Source organism: Periophthalmus magnuspinnatus, chromosome 19 (genome assembly GCF_009829125.3).
Source record: "Periophthalmus magnuspinnatus isolate fPerMag1 chromosome 19, fPerMag1.2.pri, whole genome shotgun sequence".
Taxonomy (NCBI): Eukaryota; Metazoa; Chordata; class Actinopteri; order Gobiiformes; family Gobiidae; genus Periophthalmus; species Periophthalmus magnuspinnatus.
Window position 1 is genome coordinate 3,770,015 of NC_047144.1, and position 16,168 is coordinate 3,786,182.

At 37.3% G+C, this 16,168-nt stretch overlaps 1 protein-coding gene across 1 annotated transcript in view; it reads left to right on the forward strand.

The window, feature by feature from the left end:
* snx29 (sorting nexin 29) overlaps nt 1–16,168 on the forward strand; it is a 195,667-nt gene that overhangs the window by 37,259 nt on the left and 142,240 nt on the right. Inside the window, exon 14 of the mRNA XM_033984684.2 lies at nt 7,753–7,832. Within this exon, the coding sequence (XP_033840575.1) occupies nt 7,753–7,832 (80 nt within the window). The remainder of the gene's footprint in view (nt 1–7,752; nt 7,833–16,168) is intronic.

Sequence of the window (16,168 nt, forward strand, 5' to 3'; positions counted from 1 at the left end):
TCTTTTGTCTTATTTGTCTTCTAAACACTATGACACACACATGTTTCGTTTCCATGCTTTGGGATTACATTGACTTACATTCATTTCCTAAAGACGGATCCTTAAATGATCTATAGTTACTGCCTGGGTGAGTTTGTAGTAAATTTAAAATATAAAAAAAATAGGGAAAATAATCAAAATCAACCTTACACATCGGCCAAAAAGTATCGGCCAACGTTTTCTCTGGAGAATCAGCCATGAAAAAAAAAAACCCATATCGATCGAGCTCTACTGTCTTCTATTTATTCAGGTGTTTCCGCTGCACAAAAAATACCTTAAAAACATATATTCTAACAGTTAGCGGGGTTGTGACTCCACACATCTGGAATTTACAAATCAGATGTGCGAGATATACGCTTGATGCTTTTACCGTGGAATATTGATAGCATCTCCAAAAACGTTCTATAATGCGTTTTTAGTGTGTATACAGATATCGGTCCCCACAACATGTTAAATACCCGCCTAAGGAGAAATCCTGTTGAAAGTATGTGTGTATAAAATATGTTTGATTGAGCACGAGGGGGGTCCATGGCGCCACCCGGGGGAAGCCGTCTCAACCGCGCTTTATCGTCAAACCGGGAAATTGGATTGAAAAATGGAGTGTGCATCTGAGGGCATTGTTTGAGCACTATAAAAGGAAGTGCTGGGGACAATGGCGTATTTACATGGCCCCGCTGACAGGAGGCGTAATATCACTCGTCAGCAGCCTGTTTACACTCGCACAAATTTCCCCTGAGAAGGCCGCTGTTCTGTGGGAATGCAGATTGTAACAGAGGTGTGCGGTCTTGGATTTTGGTCTTAGAAAAGTATGGCTTCAATTGCCTGGCAAATCCAGAATGATTTCTCTGTGTTTTTTTATTTTTATTTTAATTTTTTTATACAGATGGATTTCAGTCTGGTCACCATGCCCTCTGCTGCATCTCAAGCCAGAACCAAACGTGATTATGCAGTCAGATACTTTTTTTGTTTGTGACACATGTGAAGTGAAGGAGCTCATTGGTCACCTTTCATTTACAAAAAAACAAACAACAACAACAATTCCCTCACCTCAGATTAACACTTAATGCTTCGCTCATTGATCATTGATATTTTTCAGTCCCTAGTGATATTGTTTTCTTTTTCCCCTTGTAGCAAGCGACAAAATTAAATCATTTGGCTGCTCATCCAAGCCGCTTTTTCAGTTCTGGTCAGATTACTGGTGGACACTGGTGCCTTAAATCTACCTGAAGGGCGGGGCTAACGACACTGAAACTGCAAAAGGCTATTATCTCCAGTTTCAGCTTTGTAAGTAGCCATATTTGTCTTGATACAGATGGACCATGCATGTCCCTGATCCACCTGTCAATCACGACTATGTGAACTGGGGCAGACTAAACGGAAAACAAGACTCACATCTGACGTAAAGTATTTAAGTATCGAAATTTGAATGGATGCCTTTATCAAATCCTATTATTACAACTTAGCCTCCTGAGACCTGGTGTCCTCATCTGTGGACAACACATTTTGGATTGTTTAGGCCACAGTGCAAAGTTTTAGAAGAACAGCAACAAGAACATGTTTAATTTTGAATATTTCTAAGAGTTTAGAAGATTTATTTATTTTGTTTATTTTTTTATTTTATTTTTTTATTTAATTATTTTTATTTAATTATTTTATTTTTATTTGTTTTTATTATTTTTTTTGTATTTTTATTTTTATTTTATTTACTTATTTTTTTTTTTATTATTTTATTTGATTAAAGCTCGGGTCTCAGGAGGTTATATCACAAATGTAATTGTGATTGCAGTTGCAGATATTTTTTCCATCTGTTGAGCGGCGACACTGCTCACTGTAAGAATACACGTTGTACTAGTTTGGCAATAAAAAACACCTGTAATCAAATAAATGCAAGATTAGTTTAATGCTCTACTGTGAAACATCCCAGGCAAGCCCAATATCAAGCAGGCGGAGACACCAGAAAAGCTACATAGTGCGAATATCACCTCACCGCACTTCACCTGTTCCTGTTTACGTTTGTCATTTTGTGCAGTACAGAAAAGACATGCCAATAATAGGTACATATTACTCATTCAGTTTGGGATAATATACTTAATCGTCCCATTTTTATTCTCAATTTTAATTTCACCAGTGGTAGTTGTGTGTTTTGTTCTGCCGTGTATTGATTGTGTCTTAATAATTTTATACAGAGCCGCAGCAACCGTGAATCAATAAATTATTCTCATATTCTGATGTAGGTGGCATGTACTTAAAAAAAAACTCCCAAACTAATATTTCTGGAGTAAACAAGTTTATCCTTTTAAACCAAGTTATCGTATTTATTTGGATTTATTTATTTAATATGGGCATAGCAATTACCTCGGATTAGACCAGGTGTATTGGTTTAAGTGTTTATAGCCCAAGTGCTAATTTTCAACACCAAGAAGTTTAGAGTTCACAAAGGAATGTGAAAATTTCTACATAAAAATAAGCGGTTACATAAGACAGAGAGTAGCAAGGCACATTTCAAACGTTATGTGAGCAGCTCGGGTATTTGTATTTTACTTTTGGCTTTTCCTATGGATCAGACCTGGACGACGAGGATTAAACAGACATAGCAGTGCAGGGTTTAGTCAGAATCTTTTTTTTAAGTTACGCAAAATCTGATAATCTATAGCAGGAAACCCATCAAAACCCTGTTCGTAAGGACCTCTTGCTCTGTGGCTCAAAGCAAAAACAGAAATTTGGAGGTCTGTGCTGTTTTAAAGTCTATAAATCACTGACAGACTGATGAGTATTTCTGCGGTTAAATACAGTCATTACTGCTGTGTAGGTCAGTTAATGCGTACCATATCCAGATGAGGCAGCGCAGACTGACACAAAGTAATGCGTATTTTTGGTACGTGGTCATTATTTTATTTATATATACTTTATTTATTTTACGTTCTTAAACATGAGACGCCAAAGTAAAGGTATTCTAGAACATTATCAATGACAATACCAGTCATTTTTAACTTTTAAAGGAGTGGTATTATGCAACATTGATTTTTTTTTTAACCCTCTGGTGCACAGCGGTCACTGCAGTGCACAACAACTAAAACATAACTTTCTCTTTAATGCATCGGTTTATGTGGTGGAGCTGCAATATCAGCGTCTACAGTGCTCTCTGCTGCCATACTCCATTGAGGTCAATTCAGTGGTGAGTCGGTGTAACTACAAGTAAATTTCCTCTGGTTTTCTTATTCAGGCCTAAAAATTGCACTTATACAGTGTTAAAATTTCCCAAAAATTGTTGAAATGTTTTTGAAAGCATAAAAAGAAACGTGTTTATATATTTACAGTATTTACAATAGAACACAGGTTAATTCATTTTTACAGGCAGTTCACAATGTTGTTTCATGTCCTGAGAAGAATAAAAACACTTCAGGAAAAAATCTTGACCAAGGCTTTCATAATTCATGCATCAGAGGGTTAAGCTTTCTATCACGTTATAATGTTCTTCCCTCATCAAAATGTCATCCATGCATGTTTGAAAAATCTAGCAATGTCTCCCCGGACTCTATTCAAACCCTCCTTATGTTTAGCTGTATGATTCTGCCCAATACTGAAACCACAAGCCTACGTAACCCATGTTCCTACACGAATATACAAAAGCGTGATACAAAACAACACACTACAACTTCACAAACCTGATGCGATGTGCAGTGGTTTCATTAGCGAAATTCAGCTGATTGTGTTATGATAGAGCCCTGCAGGAGAGCAAAAGGAGGGGAGAAAAGGTCGTTTTTTCTGTGAATATAACGTTCTCAAAACAATAAAAGGTAACATGGTGATATAAATATGTTATGTGTTAGTCGTTAATACTCCATAGAAGTGTAATACTCCCTCAATAATACATAATATGTGTCTTTTTAAGTGATTGTTTTGCACTTTTAACAGTCAGGAAAAAGTCTTTAGAAAATTAAAAAAACAAATACTGAAATGTTACTTTTTGTCAACACCACCCACGTCTTCTGAAGATGTGCGTAAACAAAGCTAAATTACAACTTTTGAACAATTGACACTTTGATGCAACATTTTAATCATTTATTTGTTAATTTAATCTTATATTATTCTATCTAAATCTTACTGACACAAAAGGAGTTGACATAGCGATGCAAATGCCGCTGGACGCTTGTCAGTGGTGAGTAAGTGAGCCATTAAACTGTAAGTCTGCTCACACTGTGCCTCTTTGGTAACCTTCCTAATTCTTATTTCTATTCCATTTATCTGGATATCTGCAAATGTGATGGTGCTGCAGTCGAAAGATAGCGCTGCGATGTCCGGACGGGCGCATGGAATCGGCGAGTTTTCCGAGCCGGAATGGTGGGGTTTTGACAGTGAATAAGGCCAGATAAGCAGACTGCTGAAAAGTGACTGTTTCAAAGCGAGGGCAGGAGGATGTTGGAGGGAGACAATGGGAGTTAAATGTAAGTGGCAGCTGCATAAAGCTACAATAGACTCATGATTTGTGTGGCCAGAGTTTAAAAGTTCACAGAATGACTGAGAATACAGAAGTCGTTTCAAGTCCATTCTAAGCAACTAAATTAGGCACTGGCAATATTATTTTTATATATATATATATATATATATATATATATATATATATATATATATATATATATATATATATATGTGTGTGTGTGTGTGTGTGTGTGGTACAGTGGAAATAATGTGGTCCACTTTTAGACCTGGTTGTGATTTTGATTTAATTTCAATATATAGTGCAGCCTTCAGTGGTATAAAGAAAAAAAAAAAAAAATATATATATATATATATATATATATAATATTTTCTTCTAAAAGTGGACCACATTATTTCCACTGTCCGCTGTTTGAGAAACACAGATTTAGTACAATGTCCTCTACAAAGAACAAAATATCCTGTATTTTTCTAGAAAAACCTTGTCCCTGTAGTTTAGACCTCTACAACCACAGTCTGAAATGGGATTCTTGTATTAGTTTTTCAGTTCATATTACTCTCTTCTCTCAAATGTTAATGCTCCTAGACTAGTTTACAATGTACACTCATAACAGAATCATACTTTTATAAAGAGAAATCACAAAAAAACAAAACAAAACGGTAGCACATAAAAGTGTGAAAATAAGTGCAGAAATATCAGTTCATGTTTTATTTTTAACTGTCTCTTTTTCCACAGAATGTGTGCAATATTCAAATTTTGCATACCTCCAACACAACAATATATATTTTGATGTTTTAGGGCAGGAGTGTCAAACACATTTTCACTGAGGGCCACATCAGCAAAATAGCTGCTCTCAAAGGGCCAGATGTAAAATAAATCTAACTACTTTTTAAACTTGTTAATTAAATATTTCTGTACTTGTTATTAATTCAAGTTACAGATATTGTATATGCATTTTCTTAGATGTAAAAATATGGCTGTGTAACTGTGCGTCTCCTGATAAAATGACATTTTAAGACCATCATATCTTTTAATTTACCTTGTCGAGGGCCACATAAAATGATGTGGAGGGCCACATTTGGCCCGCGGGCCTTGAGTTTGACTTGAGTTTGTGTTTTAGGGTGTTTATCCCAGCTCTGTCCATACAAATCACTTGCAGACCAGAATCAGGTCGTCTGCAAGTGATTTAGCGCCGGGTTCTCCACAAACATGAGGTGCGAGATAGGAGAGGGGCGACCCGTGTTGGCCGCGCCCCAGCCCTGTCACGAACGGCACTGCTCACCGACCCCCGCGGGCCGGCTATCCTTGACCACTCAAAGATCCACAGTGCTACGGTATCATCACGTTTAGGGGGGATTCTGACTTAGAGGCGTTCAGTCATAATCCCACAGATGGTAGCGTCGCCCCATTGGCTCCTCAGCCAAGCACATGCACCAAATGTCTGAACCTGCACTTCCTCTCGTACTGAGCAGGATTACTATTGTAACAACACATCATATGTCAATAAAAGAATAATGCATGAGACAAAAAAATGACTTTGAAGACATTTTTCATGCAGATTGATATCAGTCTGGTGCCCACGTCCTCTATTGATGTGATCGTGCAATCAGATCTGTGATTTTTGTGTGAAACAAAGGAGCTCATCATTCACAATTAAAAACAAATTTAACTCAGATTGTTTTTCAGCCCCCTGTGATATTTTTTCTCATATTTTTTTTCAATCCACGCCTGTCCCTGATTTGCTAATCCACCTTTCGAATGGCACCCATCTGCAAACAGGGAGATTCACTGGTGTCCAGACTCACATCTTCATAAAGTATTGAAGTGTATATTCTGGATCCCAGGCAAGAGATACTGTAAAGCATTTTTACAGTATGTTCTTGCCATATAAGTTAATCAGATGGTAACACTGTACTGTCAGATTTGAAGATTGTAAACTTTATTAATTTATTAATTTGGAATGTTAAATCAACTGCAGAAGTAATTCTAAGGGTATTTTTTTCATTTGATTTATCTTTATTTATACAGTCAGAGCCTAATGAGCGAACCAGGCTCTTTTCCATGAGTGTTTTGTTTAGTCAATACAAACACAATAATAATAATAATTGCACAGGTCCATTTAAAGCATTAAAAACAGGAGCAGGTGTGATTATAAATGTTTATCACCAGATTATTAAAATGCATTAGTGCCACCAGTGTATCCAGTTTTGCATGTCCTTCAGATGTATTTTATTTTTGGGAATCAAAATAACAAAGAGCTTTTTTTCTATATTTCACTTCTAGTGTGGCCAGTTTTTAGTTTTCTTATACAATGGTGAGATTTAATATGAAAAATTCCTGTATCAAAGTTCAACGAGCAAGTGAGATATTCAGGCAATATATCAAATAGTCCCTTATAAAAACATTTTCTACAGCCTTGTTTGATGGCCAACCTTTTTCATAAAGTGATGCACAGTGATGGGTTTTTAGTTCATCACCTGTTATGAAACGAGGGCTGAGTGAAAGAGTGTACCTAAAGGTTTCTCTATATTATATCTCCATAATCCTGGACAGAAACAAAGGTTGCTTGAACAATTTCTTGTCTGTAATTCAATGGGATACAAGATTTGTTTCTATAATAAAATGATAAGGTGGATTTTAAAATGGTACATAATTCTGAGATAAGTATTTTAAAGGAAAAGTTTCATCAGGCCAAAACCCAATATATTTCTAGGTGGTGACTCAGGTGGTGACAATCAATGTACCATTTACTGTATTAAGATTTGTAGCCTGCACATGACTCTTTTTTTCATATCATATACTTGGTCATATACTTAGTTTTATTTTGCATTCAATGATAATTTGAGATTTTTTGTATAAAATTGTGCTGGCTAACTGACTGGCTAATGTGTCTTGCAGTCTGTCTTTTAAGCTAGTGTGCAATTTTAACGAAGCGAAATATTGAATATAATTTAATGTTCCTTTTAATATCTCCCTTGGTTTCCCCGCAGGCTTTCCCAGTTAAACTTAATTTACAGCACAGTCCGATCAACCACGCATGAGCTCTTCCAATTTGTATCTAACATTTTCAGACACACACCGATTATAATCTGACCACAATATTTATTCCCCACACTTTGTCAAAACTCTCAAAACTCTCGCTATCTCGTCTGCCGCTCTCAGTAAGGGTGACCCGGTAAACATCTCCGGCTCCACAAAATCTGATTCTAATAATGCCACAAAATGCCACGGGTGTCTTTGTTACATTGTTTAAAGTGTTGTGTTTGTGTTCACAGGGAAAACGAGGTGCTCAAAGTCCAGCTGAAGAAATACGTGGGAGCTGTGCAGATGCTGAAAAGAGAAGGGAGCAATGACGGTAAGTGAAGTCTTAAACTGTACTTACTAAATATTATATTATATAGTTTGTAAGTTACTTGTATGTCATTTGATGTGGATTGTCTCTATACAAACATTTGGCAGAGTTGTTATCACCTGAGCAACAAGGCACGTTGTCCAGCTGTAAAGTTTGTTATGTGTTAACTTTTTTTTTCTGTACTATGAAAAGATTTGAGCTGTAGAAGGTTGAATCATGAACTTCTATTTCCAGGCTAACTACTAAGTGTTGCATTCTGTTATTTGTTTATCGTGTATATTTTCTCCAGCAGTATACCACAACTAGCGATCAGTCCTCAGTCTCATATGCCGACAATTTGAACACAAGAGGACGCTGCACAAAATGCGGCTACACTGCTCTCTTATCCAGTTTGTATTCGAATTATATAACCTGGGGAAATAATCTACATCAGCCCTACACATCGGCCAGTTCATCAGCCGTCGGTTGCTTTAGATCAGGGGTCTCAAACTCGCGGCCCGGGAGCCAATTTCGGCCCGTGAGATGATATTTTGCGGCCCGCAGGACAATATGAAAGTTTAATGTTAGTGTGGCGTTACCGTGTCTCAACAAAGATTCAACAAATAACGAAGTATATCCATAAAATCCACAAGAATTGGCATATTTCCTCATGTATGTTGAAAAAAATGATGATGTTTGAGAAGATTTGAACAAAGCTTTTTCTGTGGAATACCTGATGTAGCCCAGCTTCACCCAGACTCTGCCTCCTGCGGCCCCCAGGTAATTTGAGTTCGAGACCCCTGCTCTAGATTCTTAACGATCAGTATCAGTATTGGCCATGAAACAGCCCACATCGGCCCATCTCTATTACCTACTTAAATATTATCTGAGAGGAGCAAAAATGCCCAAAATGAAATCTTAATGTCTGTTCTTGCTAGTCCTTGTTTGTGCACCGTTAAGTTTTATTGTAGTCCTGGTTTGTCCTTGTCAAATCCGAGTGGCGATGTCCAGATAGTTCAGTGAATAAACAATTGTGATCATTCAAGTTACAGTATTATCAGAAGAACTGAAAAATAATTATAATTTTAGAAGCTAAGTTAAGTAAATTCAATTTTACTCAAAAAACTCAAAAAATTACTCAAAAATTACTTAAAATTACTCAAAAATTACTCAAAAAATTACTCAAAAAACTAAAGTAAGATGTTAAGCACAATATATTTACTTTTTATTCAGAAAATTTGCTGGCCGCTGCATCCCAAATAGGAAGAAATAGGAAGAAATAGGACTCTGGCTCCAATTTACTTTACACTCTGGAAAATTGTCACCCCTCTCTCCGTAACTGCTGCAGTGAGCCTCGTCATTTTGGTCTTAAAATGTTCATATTAACCCACTCTACGTGATCCTAGTGTTATTATTTCTCTGTTGTGTCAGTAAATCAGGATGTAAACATTAATAACGCGCGAATCAGGCGCCTTCTTTCCCCGACGTTGCTCCCACTAGCGTTAGCAAAAGGTTCGTTTGGCAGTGTTGCTAAGCGCTCACTCCCTGACAAACCAGCTTCCACTCACTTAGTCCACTTCTTTATACAGTCTGTGGTCCTAATTTTAATGTAGTAGCCTAGCCTATACGTGTAAGTGCAGTGTCAATAAAAATACTTACTTTCTGTTTAAGCCGTTCAGATTTCTTTGTCCTTTTATGGAAAGAGAAGACATTTTTTGAGTTTTGTAGCAAATGCAAATGCTCCCAGTTTTGTCATGTCTTTTATTATTACCCTTGAGAAATTTACGTTCTTGTATAATCTCAATTTTAATGAAGCAATACCTTTTTGATTAGGTTTTCCCAAGTTTTAAGGCGTCAGTTGGGAAATCTGACACAAAACCTGTTGAAAATGGCATAGGCCTGTGTCTTCTAATAATAATAATACATTTTATTTATAACGCACTTTACATTTGAACAACAAATCTCAAAGTGCTTCTGCTCCTGGTTTTAAAAGCATGCTAATTGTTAGATTCTCTCTGGCGCTAACAAAGACCTATGATGTTGTTTTGCCTTGATCCCAGCATTTTGCACTGAAGACTTTGGTTTTATAAGGACGCGTGTGGCAAATTCTTATACTTTTCACCTAAGCTACAACATGCTGTTTCTGAAAATACTTGAACAATTCTGCAGGGGCTCATTTTTGGTACAAAGAATGAAAGTTTGGTTTAAAAGAAAGCTATTACACCCCCCCTATTGTACAGGCAAAAGTATCTGCTCAAAGTGGGGCTTAACAATGGGCTGACAGTGTAATGTGGTATTGTCATGGAACGTTGGTTGTTATTATTATGGAGATTTTAAGGATAAGAATTACATGATCATTATAACAAAATCAGATTAAAAAAACAAAAAAAAAAAACCTAAATTGTTTAAACAAAATTAGCATTCAAGAATATTCCACTTTATGTCTGTGTAATCCTTCAATCACTCAGGTATGATCCATAGCAAAAGAAAAAATCAATTCTGTCAACTGGACAAAAGTGCGTGAAAACGTTTATCTGCTCATCCAAGTGGCTTCTTCAGTTTTGGTCAGATTGCTGGCGGACATCGTCTTATATCTATCTGAAACTAACACACATATTTGTTTATAGTTTCTGTTGAACTGTTCCTGAGTCATATTTAGTATAATCATTCAGGCCCCTAATGGCTGCTCTCATACCTGTTAGCGTACTGGCTATACACTATTGTTTTCCTTGTTTTGATTTAGCTCTGAGGATGGAGTTGAGACCCGAGCTCTTGCAGGACTTTATTTGCAAAAACCATTAAGCGCTTGAACACATACATTTTGTGTTAAAATCAAAATGAGAAACAATTGTGCGTCTAGGAACAGGAAGACATATGCCTTTAAATAAAAATAAATTAATTAATAAAATAAAAATAATAAATTAAAATAAAAAAATAAAAAAATAAAATAAATAAAATAAAATAATAAATTTAAATTAAAAAATAAAATAAAAATAAATAAATATTCTAAACTCTTAGAAATATTCAAAATTGAACATGTTCTTTTTGCTGTTCTTCTAAAAATTTGCACTGTGGCCTAAACAACCCAAAATGTGTCCACAGATGAGGACACCAGGTCTCAGGAGGATATAGGAGATAAATGCTGCCTAATCCCCCCATTCCTGTTCAAAGATGGATTGTCTTAACAAAAATTGCCTCTTTAACTTCCGTCTTTATTGCCAGTATTCAACATTTGTATTTATTTTGATACAGCCCCATATTATAAACCAAATTAAAACAAAAATGCCGTTGATTTTTTATTTTTTTAATGTAAACAGCCTTATCGTGACTTCTTAACTCATTTCACATTCAAAAATACTATATGGAGATTGATATAACATAAAACCCAACATAACATTAGAAGTTTGAGCAAAATTATGGAGAGATCACAGTTGTGGTAACACGTTGTAACTACAATTTTAAAAGTGCTGTACAGGATTTTTTACGGTGTTGAAAATGAAAACTAGCATGCTAAAGTGCACTTCATGATGAGCGTCTTATACAATATATCTGTTAGGGATGGGCCGATATTTGGCCTACAATAAACGATACTTGCAGATACCAATCCATACCCACAAAATGATCTGAGTTAAAGTAATCATCACGAGTTAACTTTTCACTTTTGCAAAAAATAATAACAAAGTGTGTTTCAGCGGGACTTAAAATAATGAGATGCCTGCTCGCGTAAACATACAGCCAGATGATGCTTACCTATTTCCATTTTGACGTTCACAAAGGAAGCACAGAATGAGCCGGCACCAAAAAAAAAAAAAGTTGATATCAAATACTTGGATCAAAAATCGATATCTGTTGATACCATATCGAAGAATTTGTATTTATATAGGCCGATACAGATACTGGTACCAATATATCGCCCATTCCAAAGACTTTATTCATTATTAAGAAATAGTTTTCACAGTTCTTAATAAATTATGCAGTAACTATTTAATGAATATCCTAACTCCTAACCTTAACCCTTTATTAGGTAGTTGCTAAGACTGATTCTTAACAATTAGTTCATTATGAATTTCAGTCTTTGTTCATGCTTTGGTAAGGCTAATTAAACACTACGTGCACTTTTTTTTTTTCCTTTTTCATGCTTTTTTCTTGAGTCGAATTGTTGAAGCACCCAGCACCTCTTTCACCTACTGCTGTTTAACACACCCTACATGGCAACCTCTCATCTCCTCTCCCGATAATTACCTCCTGTCACACATTCTACCTGACATCTCCAAAAAGACGAGACATGACCTTATTCCACACAGTTTCCCACGCTTCGCAAAAAAGTACCACCAGGAAATAGCCACATCCCGCTGTTCCAATCAAAGCTCCTCAAAGTGTTATCATCCCCCATCACTGTTGACATTTCCACTCTTCTTCGCTTAGACCCTTCCCAGTTTTTCCCCCTCTCCTCCTTTTTTGTCTTCCTCGTATCTCGACAGGCGTAGTAATTCCTATCCGCAGCTTGCGTCTAAATGATTTCATCCTGGTTTTTCGCTCCGCTCCTCGGTTTTTCGCTAATGACGCTAGGCGCTTTGAAGTCGACTTCCCGACATTCCCGGCAGTATGGGGACATGGGTTAATGGCAGAGTACAAATCTGGGATGGGAATACCAGTCTTTATGTGCTGTCAGTGGATATCTTGGAAGTCTTGTGATAGTGCGAAGACGTGAGTGTGACTGTCAGCTTCACCAAAGGCACTTTTCAAATACTAACTCGGAGGAATTGTGTTGTGCCCCATGTGCAAATAATCCCACTGCTGCTATTGTTTTAATACATTGGTTTATGCTTTTTCATTTACTTCATTTACTTGGTTACCAACCGCACCTCCCGCATAGACTATTGCAACGCTCTCTACGCAGGGATTAACCAAGCTGGACTTCACCGCTTACAGCTTGTGCAAAATGCTGCAGCTCGCCTCCTCACGAACAGTCGCAAACATGACCACATCACCCCTGTCCTGTCTTTGCACTGGCTCCCTGTCCACTTCAGAATTCATTTTAAAATTGTAATATTTGTTTTTAATGCACTAAATGGCCTTGCACCTTCTTATCTATGTGACATTTTGACCCCTCACCAACCCAGCAGAGCTCTACGATCTGCCGGGCAACATCTGCTGGACGTCCCCCTGTCCCGGTGCAAACAGCGGGGCGATCGTTCTTTTTGCAGTGGCGGGTCCAAAACTCTGGAACTCATTGCCCACAGAGTTGCGTTCCATCTCTGACCTGCCTCTGTTTAAAGCCAAACTGAAAACTTATTTATTTAGAATGGCTTTCAGCAGCTTTATTTTAATGATGTAATATGCTTTGTTGATTTGTATAAAATTTATTGTTTTTAATCGTGTTTTTTAACGTTGTACAGCACTTTGGGCAGCCTGGGTTGTTAGAAGGTGCTATAGAAATAAAGTTTGATTGATTGATTGATTGATTGCACCACTTTGAACTATTAACAACATAGATTTATTCTGTACTATATAATAACTAAACACTTTACTTTATTTAAACAGGATTTCTGCTGCAGATAGTTACATAAAGGCGATATTTTATGGCCTGCACCCTGCGACAAAGTTGTTGCTTTGACTGGAATGTTGCGCAGTATGGCCTATATTTCATTTATTTTTATTGGTAGAACATGAATTTTTACTGTGAGCACAGATGCGACCTGTAAGTTGGTCTCCGTAGTGATAGACGAGATTAATGCCATTCTCTGGAACATTCTAGATGAGAGCTAGAACATCTCCACGGTGATGAGCAGAAAAGATACGTAGCGCAGTTAATTAGCTTGCACGTCAGATGTCATTCCAGTCGCAACTAGAACGAAATGCGTCTCGTGCGTAGACTGTTTATGTAAACGGACATAGCTAACCTGTTAGCCGCCGCGTTTTTAAATAGGAAGTGAACATGGGCACGCGACTACATCGACTCTAATTTTTGCTCCTCTCTCTGTAACTGCTGCTGTCAGCCTCATCATTTTGGTCTAAAAGATATGAACATTAATGACGGACAAACCAGACACCTTCTTTCCCCGAGGTCACTGCCGCTAGCGTTAGCAACGGGTTTGATCGACACCGTAGCTAGGCACTTGCTCCCTGCTGAACCAGTGGTGAGTTGCGGGAAGGGGTGTTATCTTCAAGAGCGTCTCTCTCCGGATTGGCTCTTTGATACCACGATACTTGTGGACGGAATTCCAAATCTAGAACCCGGCTCCAAATTCGCCCCTATAACCGCTAACCTCGTGAGCTTCATTTGACGGTGCCAGACGCTGTGGGTGACGTCGCACTCACTTAGTCCACGTCTTTGTGCAGTCTACGGTCCAACGATATGGCAATGACTTGATAGAGAAGACTGATAGGAAACTGGGGGGTTTTGTATTTTTGACCACGGATTTGTCTCATTCACCCATTTGATACATTTTTCCATTACATTTGGCAAATTTTTATGTCCCATACGTTCTTACAATCGCCCTCTTATCTTCAAACATGTATTTCTCCCACCCTCTGTCTCTTGTCAACTCCGCTGACATTCCACTAAAGACATTTGTGCTTCCGTTCCCGGAGCAGCGGTAATTATTGTCCCCCTGTGTTTCCATCGATCTGCGTTGGTTGCCCTTCTCCTTGTATTTAATGGCCCAAAACCTTTGATTAATGTGCCTCCAAAAAGAATCCATTTTGTACACTCCTTTATACAGACAAATTGATGACACGAGTACTCCTTAAAGGACACGTATTGCACATTGCTTCCATTGTTATTATCCTTTAAACATACTCTTGAGTATCTTTGCTTTGTCCTCTCATGTTTCAGAAGTGAAAATAGTGGCTAATTAAAGAACCACTCACTATTTCCCAGCGTAAGTGCTCCCCATACTGAGATCTGGTGCAGCTTGCCATCTACTCGCAGCAAAGAAAATTACAGCGGGGAAAAAACTAAAGTTATTTAAGGAACATGACCTAATATGTTAATACAGTGGTTCCTCGTTTATCGCGGGGGTTATGTTCTCAAAATAACCCGCAACAGGCGAAATCCGCGAAGTATCAGCTTTATTTTTTACAATTATTCTATGTTATGCGGCTGTAAAACCCCTCACCACACACTTTATACACTTTTCTCACACAGGCATTAACATTTTCTCACATTTCTCTCTCGGTTAAACTCTCTCAAAGTTCAAACCTTCGTAGGCGTCTTTGTCGGTGCAGAACGTTTCATCGACATTGTGGGTTTTGTCGGGGAGAAAACAAATTGCAAACGTACAGCACTTCAGAGTCACACTGCGATCCAACGTTTATGTAGATTTGTCTGAACACATTCTGTACTGGACAGGAGACACGGCACGGAGGAGACTGATGGACAATGGTCTACAGTCCAACAGCCAATCAGGACGCACAACACAATGATCTACAGTCCCTCAGCCAATCAGGACGCAGAACACGATGCACGTTCATACAGTGTAAAAAAAAAACATGCAAAATTGCACCCAAAAAAATCTGCGAAAAAGTGAGGCTGCGAAAGGTGACCCGCGTTATAAACATTAAGTGAAATAAATGTGATTTAATGGCAAAGATGCTTAAAACAAGTCTAGATTTGATTTTTTATTTAGATTTATTTATATTTATTTATTTTAAAACTCTGCAGGATTTCTACCTGTTGGAGTTTCAAGTTTATTTATACAGCACATTTAAAACAATTTCAGCTGACCAACAAAAAACCCAACAAGAAATATATAGATAATGCAATACATAGGACAAATACAATAAAACACCAAGATATCCTGTATAGCAAGTATTAAATGCCAGGGAGCAGAGGTGGGTTTTCAGGAAATACCATAAAAACATAACTCCAGACCTCTTAAGTTAAGTTAAGTAGAGCCTGAATTACTCTTATTTAATTTTTATTTCATTATGACTTAACTTGTTCATGCTTTATTACGGCTAATCATAGTGTAGTTATTATAAAGTAGTCCCCAAATTTGTGCAAACCATTTTTGCTGTGGAAACTACGATATAATTGTCCTATATAACTAGTGATTATGGTTTAGATGCGGTATAATTATAATCAGAAGTGTTCAACAACGATCACTTTTTACTTACTTTTAACTTACCGGTACTGAAAAAAGCTTGAATAAAGTGAAATACAACTGCAGCTATGTTTTAGATGAGGTAACAATCATGGTGAAAAGCTTAAAAAAGTCCATTTTAAATAACGTGTGTCCTTTAAATATCCTCTTATACTGATGCTTGCGTACTTTGTCGTATTTGATGTTTTTTGCACATATAGGAGCAGTTGATTTAGTGCTAACCTCCTGGGATCGAATGCTGTTTTTCACACG